The sequence below is a fragment of the Ciconia boyciana genome, chromosome 3, assembly GCF_034638445.1.
Source record: "Ciconia boyciana chromosome 3, ASM3463844v1, whole genome shotgun sequence".
Classification (NCBI taxonomy): domain Eukaryota; kingdom Metazoa; phylum Chordata; class Aves; order Ciconiiformes; family Ciconiidae; genus Ciconia; species Ciconia boyciana.
The window spans coordinates 21,570,499-21,594,556 of record NC_132936.1 but is presented as its reverse complement, the minus strand read 5'-3'; the positions used below and the strand labels follow the sequence as shown (position 1 = coordinate 21,594,556).

At 38.1% G+C, this 24,058-nt stretch overlaps 1 protein-coding gene across 1 annotated transcript in view; it reads left to right on the top strand.

Moving 5' to 3' along the window:
* The window catches only part of SNTG2 (syntrophin gamma 2), a 306,614-nt gene that overhangs the window by 185,449 nt on the left and 97,107 nt on the right, over positions 1-24,058 (top strand). Inside the window, exons 7-8 of the mRNA XM_072857795.1 lie at positions 11,290-11,377; positions 18,991-19,082. Coding sequence (XP_072713896.1) covers positions 11,290-11,377; positions 18,991-19,082 — 180 coding nt within the window. The remainder of the gene's footprint in view (positions 1-11,289; positions 11,378-18,990; positions 19,083-24,058) is intronic.

Genomic DNA, 24,058 nt, shown 5'->3' with positions numbered 1-24,058 from the left:
TTATAGCAAGGAGTGGAGCAGCAGTGTGATTTGGGTGCAGAGCTCATGGTGCGCTAGAAATCTCATTCATCGAGGTCTAAATGTTTCACCTACTCACTGACATCTGTCCCAGTAAGATATATCTGACAAAATACACATGCAGCCCAAGTTGGAGAATTGGTGCCTGCCTACCTAAGATCTTTCTTTTCTGTCTTCCCGTAGTTTCTTCTGAAGTATAAAATCTCTATATTTTATTCAAGGAAATTGATCACTTCAGCAAGATTTTCCAATCTCTTCTACCTCTGAACAGTAACTGCATAGCAAGGCCAGTTCAGTAGTATGCAAGTACTGCTTTTAACTATTAACTTTGCATGGGACTCATAATTTAATAATCTGTATTACTTGTTCATAATAATATAAAATATATATTTATCAGCTTGTTGAAAAACCATTCCTAATAAGGGCAATCTTTCTCTTTGTAATGTAACCTTGCAGTTAACTTTCCTGTGTCTGCAGTCATACCATCCTTCTGAGTGTAATTCACTTCACTTTGGAAGTGATAATTAGTAGCATACTTGGTAAATTTGACATTATTCTCTGTATTTTTTGGGTAAATAGAAAATTTTGAAGTGTCCGTACGTGTCTGATGGTGGTCAGCCCTGTCTTTTTTTTGTTGCTTGAGGGCTTTACATTTCAGTAGAGGGATGAGAGTACAATACTTTTATCTATGGGTGGTATCGGTAACAGTGCAGTACTGTGTCACTATTGTTGCTATATTGTAGCAGTGACAACATGCTGGACGAAAACTACTTAATAAAAATTATTTTTTACTTCACCACTTTTCTCCCATGCTTTGTCTCATCTTTTTAAATTTTAGTTCATTAAAATAGATACGATGTTATTTATTTACAAAATGACAGGTAAAATAAGATTTCTCAAAATTGTAGTAATGTAAGCATTCTACCTAATGATCAGATAAAAATTGTAGAATAAACAACAGACGTAAGAGATCACTAATAAATCAGTCATGGTAGTGATTACCTACTTTATAGCTTGTCTTATGCATATCTGTATGTTAGTAGGTAAGCCTACTGATGGCTTTCTGAAATTGTTACCTACAATATTCTAAGGCTCAGTTTCCAGAAAAGAAAGAGGAGAGAAGTCGATCCACTTGCAAAGACAGATTACAGAACACTACAGTAAGGATCTGTCACAAAACTAATGCCCTGAATCTTTCATCTCGTAATAGGAAGAGGCCAGAGTGAAATAGAAATATATTCTTCTCTAAAATATATACTCCTCTTTAAATATATATATATATGTGGATTATCTTCCAGTAGCCATATGGAAAGCTAATCATTTAAGCTAATTGTTCATCACAATCTGAGGAAATAAAACCGCAAGATGCTACTAACATGTATGACATGGACAGATTTTCAAAAAGGGAGTAGGTTGACTCATTAGCAGTATTATACCAAGTTGTATAGTTCAGTCTGTGATTTGCTCAATGACTATGAAAGCTACAAATCTCTTCAGGCACATACACAAAAGTTAAAAGATAGTATGGGTAAAGTAGAGAAGTATAAGGAAAAGTTATTTGAGTCATGGTATACAATTATGCAGGATATCTATGATAGATTTCTGTAAAAATAATTTTAGTTCTAATTATAGGATAAGATACCTAAGTGAAAATGGAAAGACTGGAAGAGTGTTGCAAGTCACTGCAGAATTAATAAATTGTCATTTTCCTAGCATATTTGTATAAATTGTTCAGACACAAATGCTTGCTTTGGAGTAGCCAATTAAGCATTAAGGAAGAGAGTATTGCTCATTGAATACTGCAAAGTGAAGGATGATAACAATCAGAAGTATTTATTGGAAACCACTTCATAATTGACCAATGGAAAAGAGACAAGTGTCAAGAAATCATTATTTCTTGAACTAACTTAATTCTGCTTCATGCTTTTCCAATACTGTTTGCAATCCAATTTTAATTGTATAAACTTCTTTTTAAAGCCACTTTGCTTCCACTGTCATTTTAAAGACTACTTGTACTGTGAGGTCTCTGTTTTTCATGCATCTTCCTTGCCTACTCATAGACATAAAAGCACGGCATCAGATTTTTCAGTTCTGCTCATGTGGGTTGAGCTGAAACCACCAAGTTTCAAAAAAACCTTCCAAACATGCTTTAGTCTAGGAGGCATGTTAGGTATTAAGTACTGTTGTTCCTTTTTCATTCTGAGGATTTAAGAATTTTTAAGAACTTTTAGTTCTCTAGGTTTCATTGGGTTTGTTACTATTATAAGTTATGATCTAATTCTCTTCATATGTTTTACTACAAATTCTTGTTTGTTTATCTGCTGCATTACAGGCTTCTACATAATCTTCTACCCAGGTACTTGCAAAGGCCAAGACTTGCTCTTTGTGTGAATTTCAAGTGTTTTACTTGTGAAATGCATCTTAAAGATCAGACATTCATCAGCAGATTCACTTCCTTTTACTTCAGAATTTTTGCTTCAGACTTTTAGTCTGAGTAGGTGTTTAATCATAAATTTTCATCTATAGATGCAAGATAGGATTCATTTCATCTAACTTCAGATGCTTAAAGTGTAAGGTTATCATCCAGACTCTCCTTATTTAGAGATAGATACCTGCAGGTGATGATTCCTTTTTATCCTAAGATCCTTACTCATTTCTAGAAAAAATATTGGCAACTATTTTAGAGTTGAATCTTCTAAATGGCCAAAGTTAAATGATGTGACTTCTGCTCTCAGAATAGATCTTAGCTAAAGGGCCATATGGGTGAATTCATTCATCAAAGACATGCTCCTTTTCAATTTTAATTGCTGTTACGGTTCCAATCTATAATAGGACAGAATCTGATTCAAAGAGCCAAAACCCTTTCTAAATCTCTGAGCAGTGTGAATATTAATGATCAGGTATGTTTGAAGCTCTAGAGCAAGCCACGGTACACACAAGGCACCAGAAATTATAAAGAATGCGTATCAGCTCTGAATTGTGCCATTGACTTGCCTGCCTGAGCTAGGTATATAGGATTTCCCTAAATTAGGTGTTGACAGTAAAAATGAGGCAACAAAGGTAATTTCATTTTCTTAAAATATGAGTCATATTTTTCTCTGCAGGCTCTGGACTGTAGTTAGCTAAGTGAGATCTAGAAACTCCTATTTATATTTTTAACATTCTCCCTGTTCTATTCTTGAGAAATGCATGTGAAAAAGAGAAGCATAATAAACCCTGGCTTGATGAATGCACTTAGAGATATGCAAAATCTGCAAATTAGAGCCAGCATGAAAAGCAAGCATTTCCTTTGATGCCCTTTTCTCCTTCATACATATGAACACACAATTAAGTGCATACACATACACAGGTAGCTGCAGTAAATGTGTTTAATCAACTATATTAAAAAAACCCACAACACTCACTTTTACAATTCTCCTTTTATATTAATACTATAGTGAGGCAACAGTGCAACAGTGAATGATAGATACTCCAAAGCTACTGGATTTGTCTTTTTGGACTTACTGGACTTGTGCAAAAGCTTCAGCACCACAGAGCAGTGCATTGACCTTCTCTATTGTTAATACTTTCTTGTGAGCACTGAAATTGATCTTTTTTTTCCTTAGTATGTGTGTTGTTCAATACTACCACGTCTTCAGACACTGCCTAAGAATACCAAGTAGCTCCAGGAGAGTATGATACAGTACGAGTATCTTTTAATTTGGTTGGTAATTTTAAACCAAAGCATTAATATTAGAGTTCTTTCCTTTTCAAAATATCATTTGAAATAAAAATCAAATTTCACGCTCTACAGCAGTTTCTAATCTACTGTTCTGTTTGGTTCCATACAGTTTTTGGATTGAATATTATTTGACTTCGTAATATTTGACTAAGATCTTCCAAAAGTACATTAGGCAGTATGCCTATCATGCTGTCTCCTCTCATCTCTTAGCAAATATAAATGTTTGTGTGCAAACATTCTTTGCTTAATTAAGAGGAAACATAGTTCTTATGCTGTGTTTGAAAGTTTTCTTCAAAATGTTTATATCTGTTAGGAAGTTAAAATTCTTCCTTGTTATTCTGAAGTCAAAGAATAAAAATGGTTCACATTTGTGGCTTTTCTAAAAAGCTGGTTGTAAATAAGAAAGTGAGTTCTCAGTATTAATTTTATTTGGTTTATGTTTCTTCCCATTACATATTTCAGTACAGTATTGTGACTATATTATAAATTTATTGGTTTTGAAATTATCTATTGGATTTTACAAAATACTGATGTTGCTACACTAATTGTAAGCTAAAGTCAGAATTACTAATATATTTACCACTCAATGACAAGTAAACTGGTATCACAAGATACAGCAGCATTCGGTGACAGGATCTTGTATTTTTTGCCAACTCTGACCTCTTCCTACCCTGATACTGACTTTCTGACATTTTTTCTTTGGAAGGGAATGCATTGGGTGTCCTCTTCCTACCATATCACCTTTTCAGCATTGTTGCACCCAGGCTGGATTCACTGAACCTGGACTATGTGGATAGCATTGCTGCACTTCTTCCTTTAAATGTTTTTTTCTTTTTTTTTTTAAACTGTCTCGAACCCATGGTGGTGGGTCAGCCTCAGCCAGCAGCCAAATGCCCGCCCAGCTGCTCTCTCACTCCTCCTCCTCAACAGGAGAGGGGGAGAAAATAGGATGAAAAAGCTCATGGGTCAAGATAAAGACAGGGAGATTGCTTACCAATTGCCATCATCACGGCCAAAATAGACTTGACTTGGGGAAAATTAATTAATTCTATTGCCAATTAAAATAGATTTGGGTAGTGAGAAACAAAGACAAAAAAATTGAACCAATAGCTTCCCCCAGCCCCTTTTCCAAGGCTCAACTTCACTCTTACATTCACAACTCCTCTACCTCCCCGCCTCAGCCGTGCCCTGCGGTGGGTCGGTTGGAGCCGGCTGTGTCCGGCACGGGGCAGCCCCGGCCTCTTCTCACAGAGGCCGCCCTGCAGCCCCCGCTGCCAGCGCCTGGGTGCCTGGACCCCGTACACATACAAGTAACGCGCGTTACCCTCCTAATTTCAAATCAGGGCATTTCTTGCCCCCTCTGTGCTGCAGATGTCAGTGTGGCTGCCTGCAGGATATTTACCTGTTGAATTTTTTTCAGCCATATGTACTTGGCCTGAGCTTAGATTCTTTTCAAGGATCGGGCCAAATGTCTTTCCACTTCTGGGACCAAATCAACTTTCATGTAGGGGTCAGGAATTTAAACAACTTAATATTTTTTTTTAATTATAATAATATTCACTACCTGATTACGTGCAAGATTACGAAGTGAAGCACATCTGTTTCAAGTGCTTACATGTAATTTCATAATTAATTACTTTATTTTTAAAGAGAATAAAGTAATTCATTATTTGTTAACTTCATCCATACACTCATAGAAAATATTTCCAATTAAGTTTTGTTGGTCAATGACTCCAAAATTCAGTGGTTCTATCAGTACAGTGGGCGAAAAAAAAATATTTACTGTCTTTTATAAACATTTTGGTCACATTTAAAAACATTTGACGTAGTTGTGAAGACTCCGTTACAATGTAGTTTAGCTTAAATAGTGCCAAGTCATTAGGTGGTGTGGCTGTGCTAGAAGGAGAACATAAATTCATTTCAAGGCCTAATGCAGTTATTAATGAAGTTTGGGAAGACAAATTCACCAGCCAGAGACTGAAAAGTGACTGCAGTCCAATTTAAACATATACAAGGATATACTGACAGTTTCTTCAATTTTTATCATAGGCATTTTTCATCTCTAGATCAGCTTATATAGGGATATACATGTATATGACATACATACAAATTTTTGTACATATGTCTGAACTATGTTTTCACATATGGTCCAATGTGACTATTATAAGAGTCTGTTTCAGTTTTTGAACAAAGCAGGCAAAACCTGTATGTGTCTGTGTGTATACATATATGTGTATATATATGTGGCTCAGCTACATATGGCAGAATGATAGTGAAGGTCTATAAGACATGTGCTTTTTTTAGCTCCATTCAACTCATCATGGATGTATTCCAAAACAGAACTACATTCAGAAACATTAATTTTTAATCTTGCTGGTGCATTCAAATATTATGTGATGATAGATCTATATAAATACCCTAATATTAAAGCATTACTTTCAAGGAATGTGAGTTGTCATGGGTTTCATGAGTTTCTGAGCATTTTATGCGAAGTAGCTGGTCTAAATCCACAAAACAAAATTCTGTTTTAATATTCTAATTCTATTGTAGTTTAATTTAGTTTAATTAAATTTAAACTATTGAGCTTTACCTCACTTAAAGTTAATCTAGAAATTATGATTAAAGATAATGTAGAAATCCAGAATATTTAAATCATGTGCTATATTTAAAACAAAGCATCCCGTTACCGCAAAATTTCAGATTTAAGAATAATGTGATAACTGAATCTTGACTAAAAGTTTTTCATGTGTATATATATATTAGTCTATTTTAATATATATAAAATAGGCCTTTATATATATCAAATAAACTGTTTTATATATATCTCTCTCTCATATATACATTAGAACTCAAGGCAAATTGGTTTGCCTTGCAGTCTTGACACACTCTTGTATGACCTTAAAGAAGCATTCTAATTTTGCTGTGCTTCAGTTCCTGGTTATTCCTACTGTGATCATCCTGAGAGAGTTTAGTCAGAAATCAATTATCATAATGGTTTTTTCCACAATGAGACTTCAGGTTCTTTTGTAGTCAATTGTCCACAGAATTTGTGTAGACTTGAGTAGAAGACCTCATATCAGAGTACTAGGGGTGAGTAGGTAGCTCTAGCTGTTGCATTGTTGGTAGTAAATCATTTAAATGTGGATTCAGCCTGTTGCGTTAAGAGTTACTGTCGTGTAGGAGTCTGAGGAGTGGCTGGGGGGGGAACCCTCCCGTTGAGTCACGAGGTTCAGACAGGACCCCCTTGCTTTCTAAACTCCTTCTCAGAGAGGAGTCGAGGTGTGGCTAAGTCCAGTCCTAGTCTCAGACTTGGTCAACAGTTTATTTTCTAAGGACTGTATATGCAGCCATTCATCAGAGTAAAGGTGACAGCGTTAATTTAAACGTGCCACACCCCCAGTCTAGTCATGTTGCATGAACTATTGCAGCCACATTAATAAAGAGTGCAGTTTATTAGAGCAACAGATACACAGATTCTTTGGATTACCAGTGATAAATTTACTGTCTGCAAAGCACGTGCAGATACCAAGGGGTATGAGTGACACTGCTGGCTATAAACGCGTTAAAGATGATAAAGCAACTCTAGAGAGATTTCTAAGTTTCCCGGGGAGGCACTTGGAATAACCAAGTGTTCGACTCTTACCCAAAGGCGTCCTGATGCGGGGGAAGAGAGGCTCAGCCCGTCGACTGATCCCAGAGGTCAGAGTGGTACGCGATGGTGTCTTCCCTAACATTCTCTTTCTCTTAAGCCATTTTATACTATCTTTCACCTTTCAGGTGGAGCTTGAGTGACTCTAGTCATGCATACCTTTGTTTAGGATTGGTGTAAAGTTTTCTCGCTTCGCTTTTAAAGGTATAGGCTAGGAATAATTCAAAGCGCAAGCTCAGTGAGGGGTGGTCGCACCTTGGAGGCGGGTAGCTTTTGGGTTGGAGGTGTGTTTTGGTATTATAATGATGTTATAATGAGCAAAGTTCATCAAAGGACAGCATTTTGTCAGAAACATGACAGACTGTTGGCCCAGGATGGCGAATGTGCAGCTTACTGGTCACACACAATACCTTTGAGTTCCCATTTAATTGCAGAGCCTGGCCGCGGTGTCTCCACACCACTCCACCCTCCGAACAGTACCTTCTTAGAGTCAGTACACCAACATCCCCTGGCATCACTGACGTCTAAGGTTGCAGGCCTAGGGAACTTCCATGGAATGGCCTTGCATGTCAGCCGCATTCCGCGCGGGAATCTTCTTCAATGCTGTACCTTACCTAAAAGTGTGAATATAAGTTTAATTTCTAAGTCACCTCCAGCTATTATCCCACAGAGCCTGTGGGAAAAAAAGTAAAAATGCTTGAGTAGAGAACAAGAAGAGCAGAGAAATGGGGCCCTGGGGGAGGGAGGATTCTGTCCCTCAGGAAGGAAGAACTTGAAAGGAAATGCAAGTCCTTGCTGGGAAACTTGCTTAAGCTGCAGGAACTTTTCTTCTTTTTTTTTTTTTTTTTTTTTTTTTTTTTTTAAAATCTCTTTCTCTTATGCATCCCCTACCCCTTTGCTTCTGGACCCTCATTCCTCAAGCTCTCTAATCTGATCAGGCTGCCTGTTATGTGCTTTCTCTGCCCTTATTGAGCTCCTGCTTCTCCCCTGCAGAGCTGGATTTCCTAACTTAATGAGTGCAAAATGTTATCATTCCCTCCCAGGGACTGATCTGTGGTCACTACTGCTACTGCAGGTTGTTAGCAATGGAAGTCATTGTTTGACAGACTTGTCGGGGTTTAACCCCAGCCGGCAACTAATCCCCACACAGCCGCTCACTCACTCCCCCACAGTGGGATAGGGGAGAGAATTGTAAGAGTAAAAGTGAGAAAACTCGTGGTTTGAGATAAAGACAGTTTAATAGGTAAAGCAAAAGCCGCACACACAAGCAAACCAAAACAAGGGATTCATTCACTACTTCCCACGGGCAGGCAGGTGTTCAGCCATCTCCAGGAAAGCAGGGCTCTGCCACGCGTAACAGTGACTTGGGAAGACAAAATGCCATCACTCTGAGCGTGCCCCTTTCCTTCTTCCTCCAGCTTTATATGCTGAGCATGACGTCATATGGTGTGGGATACCCCTTTGGTCAGTTGGGGTCAGCTGTCCCAGCTGTGTCCCCTCCCAACTCCTTGTGCACCCCCAGCCTACTCGCTGGTGGGGTGGGGTGAGGAGCAGAAAAGGCCTTGACTCTGTGTAAGCACTGCTCAGCAATAACTAAAATATCCCTGTATTATCAACACTGTTTTCAGCCCAAATCCAAAACATAGCCCCATACTAGCTACTGTGAAGAAAATTAACTCCACCCTAGCCAAAACCAGCATAGAAAGATAGGTGGGGAGGATGGAGGCTGGATCGATGGGCCGAGGCCAATTGTATAAGATTCAACAAGGCTAAGTGCAAGGTCCTGCACTTGGGTCACCATAGCCTCATGCAACGCTACAGGCTTGGGGAAGAGTGGCTGGAAAGCTGCCCAACAAAAAAGGACCTGGGGGTGTTGGTCAACAGCTGGCAGAATATGAGCCAGCAGTGTGCCCAGGTGGCCAAGAAGGCCACTAGCATCCTGGCTTGTATCAGAAATAGTGTGGCCAGCAGGACTAGGGAAGTGATTGTCCCCCTGTACTCAGCACTGGTGAGGCCACACCTCAAATACTGTGTTCAGTTTTGGGCCCCCCACTACAAGAGAGACATTGAGGTGCTGGAGCGTGTCCAGAGAAGGGCAATGAAGCTGGTGAAGGGTCTAGAGCAAAAGTCTTATGAGAAGCGGCTGAGGGAACTGGGATTGTTTAGCCTGGAGAAAAGGAGGCTGAGGGGAGACCTTATCGCTCTCTACAACTACCTGAAAGGAGGTTGTAGAGAGGTGGGGGTCGGTCTCTTCTCCCAGGTAACAAGTGATAGGACGAGAGGAAATGGCCTCAAGTTGCACCAGGGGAGGTTTAGATTGGATATTAGGAAATTTTACTTCACTGAAAGGGTTGTCAAGCATTGGAACAGGCTGCCCAGGGAAGTGGTTGAGTCACCATCCCTGGAGGTCTTTAAAAGACCTGTAGATGTGGTGCTTAGGGACATGGTTTAGTGGTGGGCTTGGCAGTGCTAGGTTAATGGTTGGACTTGATGATCTTAAGGGTCTTTTCTAACCTAAATGATTCTATGATTCTATGAGGCAGACACTGTATGTCTTTATTAAATATATGGATTTTACAGGTACAGCAAACAGTAAACTTTCAGCAGCAGTACTTTATATGGGTGATTCATGTGCCTGCTCACTTAATCAACCAAATCAGAACATGTCCCTGTCCAGACTATATTTTCATCAGTGTTAGTGTTAGGGGCTTTATAGTCAGTTCTCTTGCTCACTCTTTTCCAGAATATTTTTAGAGCCTAAAATTCTTAGCCTGCATGACTACTTACTTGATTTCTTCACCTGTCCTGAGTTTTCATATCCATCAGGCATAAGCTTGATGTTTTCATGTAGGTGAATACCTCAGTCACTGGTGGAAGCATTATTTCAGGTGCACAAGAGAAAGAGTTATAATGTTTGAGGTAATCCTGCATCTCATGATGTTGGCCAATGTGGCATTGTGCTAAAATAGTGGTCTGAAGCAACACAAGCATCAGCTTCCTCCAAGTATAACATTAAACCAGTAAATACATCTAGAGGAGTTAGTTTGCTGTGGTTAGTTACTTTTCTGCTTGATACATGCATGCTCTGGTTGTGCTCAGATTAGAGGCCACAGGCGTTAGCATCCGTTTCTGACAAACGGGATCAGGGCTGCAGACCCTGCATGCAGGCCACATACAAACCACATGCAATACCTGTTTCCTGAGTGTCATGGATATGAAACTGGGGAATACCTCTGCCCTGTAATAGGAATCGAGTTCCATGAAAGACGTTGTTCGAAGTTCTGCATTTAAAAAAGCTCCTTACCCAGTAGTGTGCTGTGCCTTTAATTACATTCTGATGTTTTAATACATGTCTGTACACATATGTGTGTGCATATGTGTTCCCTTCTGGTTAGCAAATACTTACAGATAATGAAGACAGTCACAAAAATCAAGACTGTATTTGAAACAGAGAAATGTGCTTAATGTATCACCTAAATGAATCAAACCAAATACTTAAGATCTAGATATGTATGATGTATTAATTTATATTTATGTGTCTGTTTATGTGTATACACACACAATTAATGTATTCTATCTACATAAACACATATTTCCCTACTACCCTATGCCAGTTTTATAAAATGAATTTGTTTGTAGAAGTTGTGTTCAGCTGGTATATAAAATTAGGTTGCCCACCAAATTATTTATTCAGGTTATTCCATTGGTCTTGCCTACTCTTATCCGTTGTTGGCGTGGCTTGACCCTCAAGATATTCTTCATTCCCAGTCAGAAATGTTCATACTAAGTTTCTTATAGATCAACAGAGATGTTGATTTCATTGTAAGTAAAGTAAAGTAATGTGCTTTTCATGACTGGTGATTCTTTGGTTTAAAGTAGCTGTTATTTGTCACACTGACAGGTACACCTACTGCGAAATGCTGGCGATGAAGTTACCATCACTGTTCAGTACCTCAGGGAAGCTCCATCATTTTTAAAGCTCCCATTAGGTAAGAGGAAATTAATGGATAGGAGTAATTTGTTTTCCTCTTTGCAGTATTCTCATACTAAGATGACAGTGACAGAAAAAGGAATTCAATCCTTGAGTGTTTTACAAGAAGAAATAGAAAATTGTGTGTGTACTTTATTGCTTAACATGAAAGAATTTAATGCATACTCCATGACTGCTTCTGTATAGTTTATTCAAAATAAAACTGAAAACCTCATTAAAATGCAGTACAATCATGGGTGATATCTGAAAGTTTTTCTACAGAAGCTTTGCCTGAATTCAATAAAATAGTGTTTACAAACATTTGAATCATACATTCACACTGAAAGGTATTTTCAGGACATTTACCAAACAAATGGATAACATTAATTGTGCATATTTTATAAATTACTTTGATATTTTGATCATTTTTGTCAGAGACTAGAATTACGATGTGACAACTGAGTAGTTTAAGAGTAGTAAAGTAAATTGTTTATGAACAATGTAGATGAGGAAAATTTTTTTATTCTTCTGGTTAGCAAACATAAATATTCGAGATACTCACTTGAAATCAATGTTGCAAGTAGAAAAATGTGCCTAATATATCAGCTAACTTAATCAGACCAAATAATTTTGCACCAGTTTATCTTACATATGATTCTCTTTCCAAATTAAGCAAAACAGATTTAAAATGCGTCTCTTGTTTTGGGGATTTAGGTAAATTGGGCTCAATTTGTTTTTTCTTGATTTCAATAGAATCATAGGTCTCATAGGTCTAGGTCTTGTAATTAGAAGAGTGTCTGTCATTTCATCTAGATTCTTAAACCTATTAAAAGCAAACTTGACGGGCCTCTACTAAGCTGAACTGTACATTTCATGCTAAAACCATTATTTTAGTTCTTACTGCATATCATTTCCATTTGAAAATGGAACCTAAATTCTGAGAAATCTTATGGTTACATTTGGAGATCTTTGTCTGGTCAGTATTCCTTATAATGAAACTTCAGGTTTTATATCCTAGGTCATCAGACAAGTATAGACTAATATCTATAATGCCTTGGATAACTGTGTCCAAGCTTAGATGTGACTTTGGCAAGCTAGCAGGGTCTTACCAGTAGTTTCTGTCTTGTAGACCATATTCATTTGTGGTTATGACAATCCTATTAATGATGTTATCTCATCTTGTTGACTGACATCACATACACACTGTATCACTTGTGGTCAGTTAACCTTGGCTAAGAGCCAAACTTCCACCCAGCTGCTCTCTCACTCCCCCTCCTCAAACAGAAAATGGGGAGAAAATAGTATGAAAAAGCTCTTAGGTCAAGATAGAGACAGGGAGATCACTTATTAGTTACCGTCATGGGCAAAATAGACTCAACCTGGGGAAACCTAATTAAATGTATTGCATATTAAAATGATTCAGGCAGTGAGAAACAAAGACAAATACATTGAAACAACACCTTCCCCCACCCCTTTTCCCAGGCTCAACTTCATTCCTGACTCCTCTGCCTCCCATGCAAGTGGTGCAGGGGAATGGCGAATGAGGGGTTGGGGTCAGTGCACAGCGTTCCTCTCTGCCACTGCTTCCTTCTCACACTTTTACCCTGCTCCAGTGTGGGTCCTTCCCACTGGCTGCAGTCCTTTACAAACTGCTCTAGCACAAGTCCTCTCCATGGGCTGAAGTTCTTCAGGAAAAATCTGCTCCAGCATGTGTCCCTGACAGGCTGCAGCTTCCTTCAGGGCACATCCACCTGCTCCAGCATGGGGTCCTCCATGGGCTGTAGTGTGGGTATCTGCTCTGACGTGGTCCTCCATGGGCTGCAGGGGAATCTCTGCTCCGATGCCTGAAGCACCTCCTCCCTGTCCTTCTTCAGTGACCTTGAGATTCATATGATTTTTTCTCACACTTTTTTCCTCACTCCTCTCCCTGCTGTTCAGCATTTTTCCCTTTCTTAAATAGTTTCCTGGAGGTGCTACCAGCTTGGCTGAGGGGCTCAGCTGTGCCCTGCAGTGGGTCCGTTGGAGCTGGCTGGAACCAGCTGTGTCCAGCACAGGGCAGCCCCATACCATCTCCCATCACTGGAGCCACCCCACCTCCCAAAACCTTGCCACTTACACCCAGTACACAGTCTATGTGAGGCAGCTGCCACCTTCACAAGGAGTTCACGCAGGTCCAGGAATATTGGTGCCCTCTTGGTACATCATGAAACAGAAGAGGAACTTAACTGACTCCTGTGTTGCCTTTCTCAACCAGGAGGCACTGTAGACATTCCTGTCTGGGAAGCTGAGATCATGGCACTGCTTCCATAAAGTGCTGTTTCTGGAAGGAGAAAGCAGTGATTAGCAGGGAGACCAGATCATCTTCTATCTTGGTGTGACCAGAGGTGCGTGCAGAACTTCTGTAGGTAGATAGCTTCCCTGAACACTTGAACCAGGAACTTTCACCTTACAAAAACCTCCATTCTCTTTCAATGAGCCTGTTTCATGGCCTGCTAGCACCATTTGGAGTCTGCCCCTGATTACTGTTGTTCAAAGAAAACCTGTTTGGAGTAGGGAAGACAGTGCCATTTTAGACAAGCTATCACAGATTATCAACAAGCACAGCAGAGAAGCAATGCTTCTTAAATGAAAGAGATCTTAGATACAAACTGCTCATTTTAGGCAGCTTATTAGACTTGCGTCCTTTACGCAGAGCATGAGGAAATCTTTGGCAAGCATTATACTACCCTGCCCAGTCCCATGTATGATCCCACACCTTCAGTCCTACAGTACATGCTCAACAAAAGGACTTGATAAGTATGATCAGACAGCTGAGGAACTTAAGAAATGACCCTTCTTGTAAACTGAACCTGGACCTCAGCTCAGAGCTCACCAGCTTCTCTCCAGGATGTCTGTGCAGCCATCCAATACAGGCTGAAACCAAGCTCAATGAGTGAGATGATCTTTGGTAGGTGACTTGACATAAATACTCATTCTTGTGGTGAGAAAATAAGCAAATAAGGTGTAGAAAATTATGGAAAATAGGTCTAGTTTAGGGCCATACACTGAAGTTAAGGAGAACAGCAGTGGTGGGACAAAGCACCCCATTTCAAGAAGATCTTTTCACAAGCTCATGCACAAAAGGGAATTCCAGTCATGGAGCATCGGTGACACATGTAACAAGCTAAGTAGCAATTCTACTATGCAATACAGGACTTCCCAACTCACACTGCAGGCAAGATTTAAGTGCATACATGCATAAATCTGAAGTATCTTGGCCTTTCCTAGCATCCCAGAAGACTCAGGCACATGGTCCCCTACCTTCAAGCATTCAGCCAGACCAGCTGCTATGCTGGCAGTTTTAGTACTGTGGTGTGTTCACTTTAAATGCAACCATACTATCTCTTCCTATTAACCAGTATTATTACTATTTCTTATAAGTACATCATCAGGAGTAGCATCTGGCTCTGATGCTTCCTTCTCATACCTCTTCCTTCCCTACACTATCTCATGCCATGGCTAGCAAAAGCACAAGATATCCCAACAGGAAGTATCTGCCTACAGTTCTCACCACATTTTTCTGGTTGCTTCACTCTTTCATGGATTGTGAACAACAAATATAGGATTTGGTATGGGTTTAGACATGGATACTGATTAACTGGCACTTAAGGATGAGACAAGGACTACTTGTTTCTGTGTTTGGAGGAGGTCCTAACCCAGGGTGGTATGCCAGTATTGATCATTTTCTCTTTCACAGCTGCCTGGGACTCTTGGCCCTTACTAGACTATTATGAGGCTGCCCATAATAGTAAATTAAATTATGGCAGCAAATATTCTCTGCACAGGAATTTGATCAGCAATTTTATAAAATATTGCAGAACACATGGCATAATTTTGCATAGGGCAAATACTTCTTTCTCAAAAACCTATCAGGCCTGGATCAGAAGTTAGCATGGACCAGTAGGGTCGTTAACTGTCTGCTTCATTGGGTTGTCTGGCTCCATTGCTAGGATGATTCCTCATCCCATGGCCTGTGGTTTGCTATAAGGTCACTGTCAGCTAGAGGATAGACTTGTGTTTCTGGAAACCAAAGGAAGGAATTTTGTTTTTTGGAGCTGGGTGAGAAAGTTATTAGTGGCTATGAGAGTTATTTGTTAACCTGTTACAGAGTAATTATGGCATCAGCTCTTGGGTATTGTCATTAAGGATTCTCTGGAGCTAAGTCCATTACCCATGCCAGAGTTGAGCAGGGCTTTTAGGACCCTTTTAGATAAGATTCACTGCTGCTGGGAAGACTCTTCAGGAGTCTTTTTTATGCTAAAACAGGCTTTCTTCAGAATTTTTCTTTTTGATAGTTATACCAAATTATCAGAATATTCTGAAGCTGCAAAGCTTGCAGTGTAATTAAAAATCACCAGGAGTGTTTCCTTTGATTTTAATTTTATGGTTGTTCTGGAATGGGCTTTTTGTCTATTGCAGGTTGTGTATGACATAGTAAGCAAGTTAGATAAATGAGATTTTATTTATATACAAGAGGTTTCCAGTATCATTCGGCAATGTTGAACATAAGACAAATTGTTGTAAAGGATAAAGTCTTGCTGAGTACCTGCTGTACCTTGATCTGCTGTCCTGCATTTTGGGGGTTTTGTTTGTTATTTAGAGATTCACTGTAATTCACTGAGTGAAATAAACAACCACCTGTTGATGGGACTCTACCAGAACTTTAATAGAGACCTTTCTAGGTCTAGAAAGCTTAAGGCTTTTAAAGTTAAAAGTAAAATCCAGGCTTTATTAAAATAAGTAGTAGAATACCTAACTTTTTAAATTGAAAAATCTCAGCAATTCTGTCAAAAAGAATATAAAAGGATTTATAAACAACTCCTACCTGTACCACTGCAAATGAGTTTTTGCTTTAGGTGTAGTGTCAGCTAGCTTGGTGATTTCCTGAGTTACTGCTAGCTCTGCAAAATCCCCTGAGATCCTTACAAATTTCTTTCCCTCACCTTGGAGCTTTGCCTGTCTTTTTCTTGCTACCCCCAGGGGTGCCTCAGTCTCTTTTGTGAACTGCAGACTCCGATATCCTTGCGCTCTCTCTCTCTCTGACCCCTTCTCACCTTACAGGGTAAGTTGGTTTTTTTTTTTGTCTCTCTGAGCATAATCAGCTATTGCTCAGGTAAAGATCAGGCAAAGATCTTCTCTCCCACAGGATCCTTCCTGACCCAACCTTCTCAAGAGAACAAAAATGCCACAGCTGAGAATAAGCAAATTAAACAGATGAAGCCTGTCATAGTGTAGGTTTGCGTTTCTCATAGGCTGGCTGCCTAACTATGATTTGGGTGGGATAAGAGGACAGCTAGGCAATAATGATTGCTGGAAATCTCACAACATACCAAATACCTTTTTTCTGGCATCAGTACCCATCAGGATACTGTATTGTGGTCATGGAGGGGGAAGTTACCTGTAGCAGATGTTGTATTTTACATGAACACTTTGTTTTGATAGTCTTTCTCAAACTAATGTTCCAGGGTTTGTACTGGTACCTAACACTTGGCTTGGGGTCTTACCTACTTGGGCAAGGGCTACAGTAGCAGATAGTACAAGATTTACTTTGTGTTAGTATATTTTGTATCAGGTATATCATGTGTGTGTACATACTGCGTTTTGTTCTAAGAACAGGGAGGAAAGACTACCTGATTGCTCTAGGGCTGCCATGTGGGAAGGCAAACAGAGCCCCTTGGAGACACAAGAGCACTGCACCTTCCATGAAAGCAGTTGAGCATATATGGTGGGAGCTTCTACAATGCTGAACAAGGCCATGAAGGAGTAGTCCCTGAGTGAGTGAGGCAGAATAGGCAGGGAGCAGACTAAAAGACTTGTGAACTTGCGTGCAATCAAGTGGTGGAGGTGGCATAGCCTGAGGGAGGCTGTGTAGTTTGTTGTGACTCAGAAAACCAAAGAAAGATGCTGAACTGAAAAGCAAATCTGCAGGGACACTGTGGGAGGAGGGAAATTTGTTCCTTAAGGTTTTATTCTTAGCTTTCCCATGCAATGGATGTCAGTTTTCTCTACTTAAAAAAAATAAATTATTCTAATGTAGTATTTTGTATTATGGTAAAACCTGGATTTAGAGATTTGAAGATACCTAAATTCATGTCTTTTGATATGCTCAAATTGCTGAAGAGGTGGGATAATTCCACTTTAAGAATCTGACTCATGGACCTGTCATAGTTGTCTACTGCCAAAGACAATGGGATTCCCCAACAGGCAGACTCTTCAGTGGAGAATTTAATGCCAACTTTTTTATTTCATTATTTTATTCAAAAAAATTAGAAATTATCTTCCATTCCAGCAAGTCACTGTGGTCATCTATGAGTCTGAACATAGATTTTTGTGGTCTACTGTACGTATACAGTAGATACAAGATATTGTAGCTAGCTACTGAAGTTGGCACTTGGGTTAGACCCATACAAGCGAAGCATAACGGTTCCTTCTGCTGACATCATCTAATGCTGTACAGAAAGGACTTCTAATGAAAACATGCTGAAACTTCAGAATTCAGGGTATAATTCTGAGACCTCAGCACTGAACTGACAGAGATCTGTTATGGAGAAAATGAGCTTTTGTTGAATTAAATTCCATTTTGATAAATCTTCCAGATATGTGGAATAGATACATACAAAAATATAGGACTAAGAAGGACTTTTTGACTTCTGTGATGTTAGACTTGACAGACCTATTAATGTGAAATGGTTTACAGGGAATTTCAGGTGACTTCTTCAGATGGAAAAATGAGTTTTCAGTGATGATGAATATAATGCTGTGAAATTGATTTTACGTGCTTTATTGATAAGACCAAGTGCTGTCTGACAGTAATTGTATATTATTGGTACTATAAGATAACGTTTTACATTTAAGCAAAAATTACACAATGGTGTGACTTCGTGCTGTTTCCATTATTGTATGTTACAAAAGTGTTAAGCTTTCCTGGAGTCACTTTAACTACTAAAGCAGGATCATGATGCCTAACTGCTAAAGGATGAGATATCTTGAAGAATATACCTGTGTAATCTTAACATATTGACAAGTATCAACATTTCACGATGACTGGTTGCTTTTAATTTCTCAGTTTGAGAAGGTGCATCATTCTTGAAAGTAATTGGTGTTTTAAGAAAAAAATATATCGATTAATAAAGTGTATGTATGTGTACAGTTAGTACTTGCCTGAGAGTTTCTTATTAGCTTTGTTTATAAATACAGTCCATGGTTATACTCTAAGGTGAGACTTTCAACACTCAATAGGAAATTTATTCATTAAATTAATGGGATTTGTGTAACTGGATTTCTTACATGGTTTTGAATATCTCATTCTTGGTGAAAAAAAGGCTTAATCCTTCAAACGGTTAAGCATACAACTAGTTCCCATGAGCATAGCCTTTATAAAATGCCATCTAGCTACCTTTTTTCTTTCTAGACATAAAGTATAGCATATGGACATTTTATTGGCTGTCATTCTAAAATGCAAGTAGTACTTCTGGCTTGGTTTGGTGATTTATATTAAAAATTCTTTCTGTGTTTTACAGCTGGAATAGATATTACCTGATATATACATATATTTTTAACATAAGCAATTATTTTTTGTGATCTGATTTCCAGGTTCCCCTGGACCATCCAGTGATCACAGCAGTGGAGCTTCATCACCTCTCTTTGACAGTGGCTTACATTTAAATGGAAACTCAACTAACACTGTAAGCAAATGAATAGTAAAAACATAGTGTAAGCTATGTAAGTTCTCTTCCCATTCTGAGCTTCAAAATGCTAGTGTAGGACTGTAAGACTGCCCTAATTTTTTGTTGCTGTTTTTTGCTTGTTTGTTTGTTTGATTGATTGATTTTTAAGTGTACATGCTGTAAAATTCTGTACTTACAAAGTAGCCAACATGGGGCCCTGGGCTGCTAGGTTTTTACTCTGGGGCAACTGAGAAGCTTGGAGGAGTGAGCACAGTAAGATTTACTCATTGTTTAGGCATGAATTAATCTGAACTTTTGCCATACTTTGTTGAATTGTAGTATTGTACTATTGAATTTAGTCCAGATAGAGATGCTGAAATGTACGTGGAATTCAGAAAGTAATGTGAAGTTGAATTATTGAAGCAAACTTTCATAATAGGAAAGAAAGGGAGAAAAAGAGAAATAAATAAAATGGGAAAGCAGACCTAGGAAAAAAAAAAAGGTCTGTTTCTTTAATCCAGAGGATATTCAGTTCTTTTTTCTGCGGTGAACAGCTATGATTGAATTAATTGCAGCATTGTAGGGAAAAAAAAATTAATTTCTCCATGAAAAATACTAGTCACCAAAGCCAAAGAAGATGGGATGTCGTAGTAGGGGACAAAGTTGATCTTTTAAAAATGAAGATTGAAGTTGTAAATACTAGCTGTACAAGGACATGGACCTTCATGCTCAAAACTTGTTTAGCTCCTAACAAATTGCAGCTGTAGTCTTTGAGGTGGATATTAAATTTTACATAAGGAACGCCCAGTGAGAGGAATTCACCTCTCCTGTTTTTCCTTTTCTTTCCTACACAGCCAGAGATGTCAGTGTCCGCTGCTTACTGTACTTCTCCCAAGCTTTGCACTTTTTTGAGCACTGTCTCTCTAAACTAATCCTTAAGGCTGTTTTCATCTGATAAAAAAATATATATGATAATATATATATTATATTCATATGATAAATAAATAAATAGAAATATGCTGTTCTGTGCTGATAGCTGTACCTTAGTGCTGGGGGTCCAAACTGAGCATAGATACAGAAGGTTTCATGTTTATTTGTTTCTAATGATCCAGATAATTAATAATTTTATTTACTTTGTATTGTTGTCTTATTGAAGAACCCCAATCTGTCCTCAGGGTCCAGCATTCTGCAATGCCTGTCTACCAGGTGGTCTGCAGACAAAGTCCTTTCTGCAAAGAGCTTACATTATAAGTCAGATGATTGCCTGTGATTGCATTAGCATGTTTTAGTAAATTAATGCCTATTAAGTGCTAGAATTAGTGTTCCATAATAACTTTCAATAATCATTATGACTGTACTGTGAGAATTGCACACTTCGAATTCTACACATTATAAAAACATAAATAGATGGCTGAAGTTTTGTAGACTTGTAACAAAGTAATTTAGAGTTAGTTTCCAATGTAGCACACAAAAGACTATGCATAAGCTTGAAATATAAGTGGAAAAACAGAAAGTAAAAAAGAGGAAATACTAAGGTACTAGCTTCTTTTTATACAGCACTTAATTTTTCTGAAGCTTGACATAAAGTCACATGAGGAGCTATGTATGCATCAGACGCTATAACCTAGAAGTGAAATAAAGCAAAACAATCTACCTTATATCTAGCCTAGTAAAAAAGTCATGATCTCCTTTCATAGGAAACAGAATGAAAAATTGCCAGATTCTTATTGCGAAATGCAAAAGCAAGCTTCTAAGTATTCTGAGCAGGAATGACTGGCTTTTGAGATGGTCCGCTGGAGGTGTGTGGTCAAACTTTTATCAAACTAAGCTGTGAGTGTAACTGAGCTGTGATCAGATCTTCAAAAGTGGTTATAAATGTGTTTCAACTACCAGCTAGTGAGTGCTTCTACTTTTTTTAATTAGATATTTTCATTTTTACCGTAAAGGAAGAGCAGAACTGACATTTCCTGTAATGATATTGCCCAGTAAGGCTAAGGATATTTAAATCCCTTTTTAATGTCAGCTTGGTAGGGGAGACCTGACTTGCTTTGAATATTGCATCTTGTAAGTTTGTGTTGCAGTTGTATGTACCTTCCTAACCACAGTCAGATCCATGCCATATTAGACAATGCACGTATATTTATGAGTGGAAATGCTGCTCCAAAAAGCACACAATGTGAAAGAAAGGACAGGAATGAGAGGTAAGGAATTACTGTTATGCCAGTTTTACCAAGCTGTCATTCAGCATGTCTGTTCTGAAAAACAATAATATAGAGACACTTGAGCTAATGCTGTATTCAGGCTGTAACATTCACATGACACAATAGAATATGTTGTGGTGATACTAGTTTATATCATATAGACAGTAGTTTAGCTGTGTTAACATCAAGCTGCTTCTGCCTAATATGATCATACCATTTTCAGTTCTGGTCCTAGCTTGCCTCTGTTAGATATATCTTTATCATCTCTGCTGTGAACCATCTGTTATATGTGACATGATACCATCTTCAGGATTTATATACATCCTCCCTATCATATCAGAGCAGTTTGCAGTATAGCACTTTAACAGGGTTCTCTGGAACACAAAGAAATGAGCTGAAGTGCTCTCCTCACACCTAATTATTTTGTGCTTGGGCACTGTGACAAATACTGTAGGGATTGGTAGTGGCAGATATATTCATCTTTATCTTATAAGTGGTTTATTAAACACAATGCGAAGTTTCAGAGGGGAACATAAAACGTTCAGAGGAGGTGGTCTCTAGGCTAGTGATTAGTTTGTTTACCTGAAGGATTGTAACTACAAAACAATGAAGAAAATACTGTAGAGATATCCTCCTAGATATCCAAATATCCTGGATGTCCAGGCCAGCTCTCTGGAGAAAGTGGGGGTGAAAAAACAAGAGACCAGAAATAAAACACATTCTTGTTTAAGACACAATTGAATTATGCAATAGTTATAGTGCAAAGGGAGAATGTAGTAGGTTTTCATTTGTTTGAAAATCCAGCTTCCCTGAATTGTCTAAAAGTGATGTTCTAATAAGGGAAGTGAGACCAGAGCAAATAATGATTTTCTGTGTGTTCATGTAATTTAAGAACTCTAATTTAATTTTGATAGTGTGTGTTTAGTTTAGTTGGTTAAATGAAACTAAACAGGAACTTAAAATTTTCTATATTGCTTTAAAATATTTTTTCCTTGGTGGCTTTGTTTCATCTGTTAAATTTAAAAGTTTTGCTTTAAAAAAGACATTGCTTACTTCATCACCAAGTACAGTTTTTAAAAAAGAAAAGATATAGATGCTCAACTCTTGGTGGGACCACTAGGATGCTAAATCTTTAAAGTCTGTAGTAGTCCTGGTTCCAGAGTGAGAGAATGATATGACTCAATCCCAAGCGTGTAAAGGCAAAAAGGGAAGAGGATCCAAGAAAGGGGAGTAGACACCCTCTTATTGAGAGTAAAAGCTATTGTGATGGATACTTTAGTGGAGTGTGTGACCAGACCATTGAATTGAGATTTAATTGATGCCCTACTTCTGAAAGCTTCAATGGTTTTATTTTTTTAATATTCCTGTAGTGTCTTCCAATTCAGTATAAACACACTATTGATCATTCTTAAGTTTTATTTTATTCTTCATTTTTATAATTCTGTAGCTCACTTCTAAGAAGAAAAGTTTCAGGATTTGAGATCAATACCTTTTCCATTAGAATGGTTTAGCATGTGATACCGATAGACTCTGCCAACTCTTGACCTGAAAATCCATGATTTTCTCACTGAATATGAAAGCCATGTAACTTGAAATTGGCTTCCAATTCACAGTGTATCATATGGTAAGGTACATGCATAAAATGTAATTAATGTAATAAATTAAAAAAATAGCTCACTTAGAGGTACAGCACTGGTTACTCTCATGAAAAGTAATCATCATCATGTCTTCCATTTTTTTGCTGAAGAGAAACTTAAAATAGATGAACACAGCTAGCTACACTTAAATATTTTGGACTGTGGCTGTGCTGGGGACCTTTACGAAATTAGGTAAACACACTGCAAATAAGTGTGGTCCTTTGTCTCAATTAATAAAATATGAAGTGACTGTCCCCTTTCCACCTACAGGGAAAAAGAATCCAAATTTTCTGTTTCTGATTACACCTTTCAGAAATCATAGCAGTAGAAGCTGGAAAAAGCCTATTAAATAACATCTTCCTACTCCACTACCATAGAATAGTTAAGGCAATGCTTTTGATATTGAGTACTGACATTTTTTCATTTAAATTTAGCTGTTCAAAAGTGCTCTGTTTTTCTAAATCTGCTTAGAGTTGATTGGGACTTTCACTGTGACATTAATGAAGTGAATAAAGGTATCTTTAAAAGTCTTAATCTTTTAGTTGTATTGATCCCCACTGTCACTGCTAATCCTTTCAGCAGACATTTCTTCTAGTATTTAACATCTGATTGATTAGGTTGGTCATTTCTTCTGCACAGAAATTAAACACTTGTTTAATTTCCCAGCAAAGTTTAAGTCAAATACAGTTTTAGGATATTTTTTTTTTAACTTAGAGCCTTAACAAAAGCTGGTGAAAGGAAATATGGCACTGAAAATACAAAGAAAGTCTTACTAGCTGCTAAATAAATGAAGGCTGAACAATATTTGCTGCTTTATGACATCTAATACTAGTTTTAAAAGTATTCACTTAAAACACTGAAAATTAATCTGATATTCACACACTGTCAAAGAAGGCAGCTTCAATTTTTTAAGTGGGCCTTGCCTAAATCCAAGTCTGTTTCCACTGGAAAAGAAGTAAAAGACCAAGAAAGGCCAGATAAAAGATTATGGCTTTGTTATTTATCTTTCAGAAAAAAGTGCAGCAGGATCACAATGGAACTAATATGCCAAGTAGGAAACAGTAACTTGCATTCATTAGGTATCTCATTTCATTTTTTAATTATACATATTTTTCCCACACACAGCCCTTTCATGTGAATGCATTGTTTCTTACAG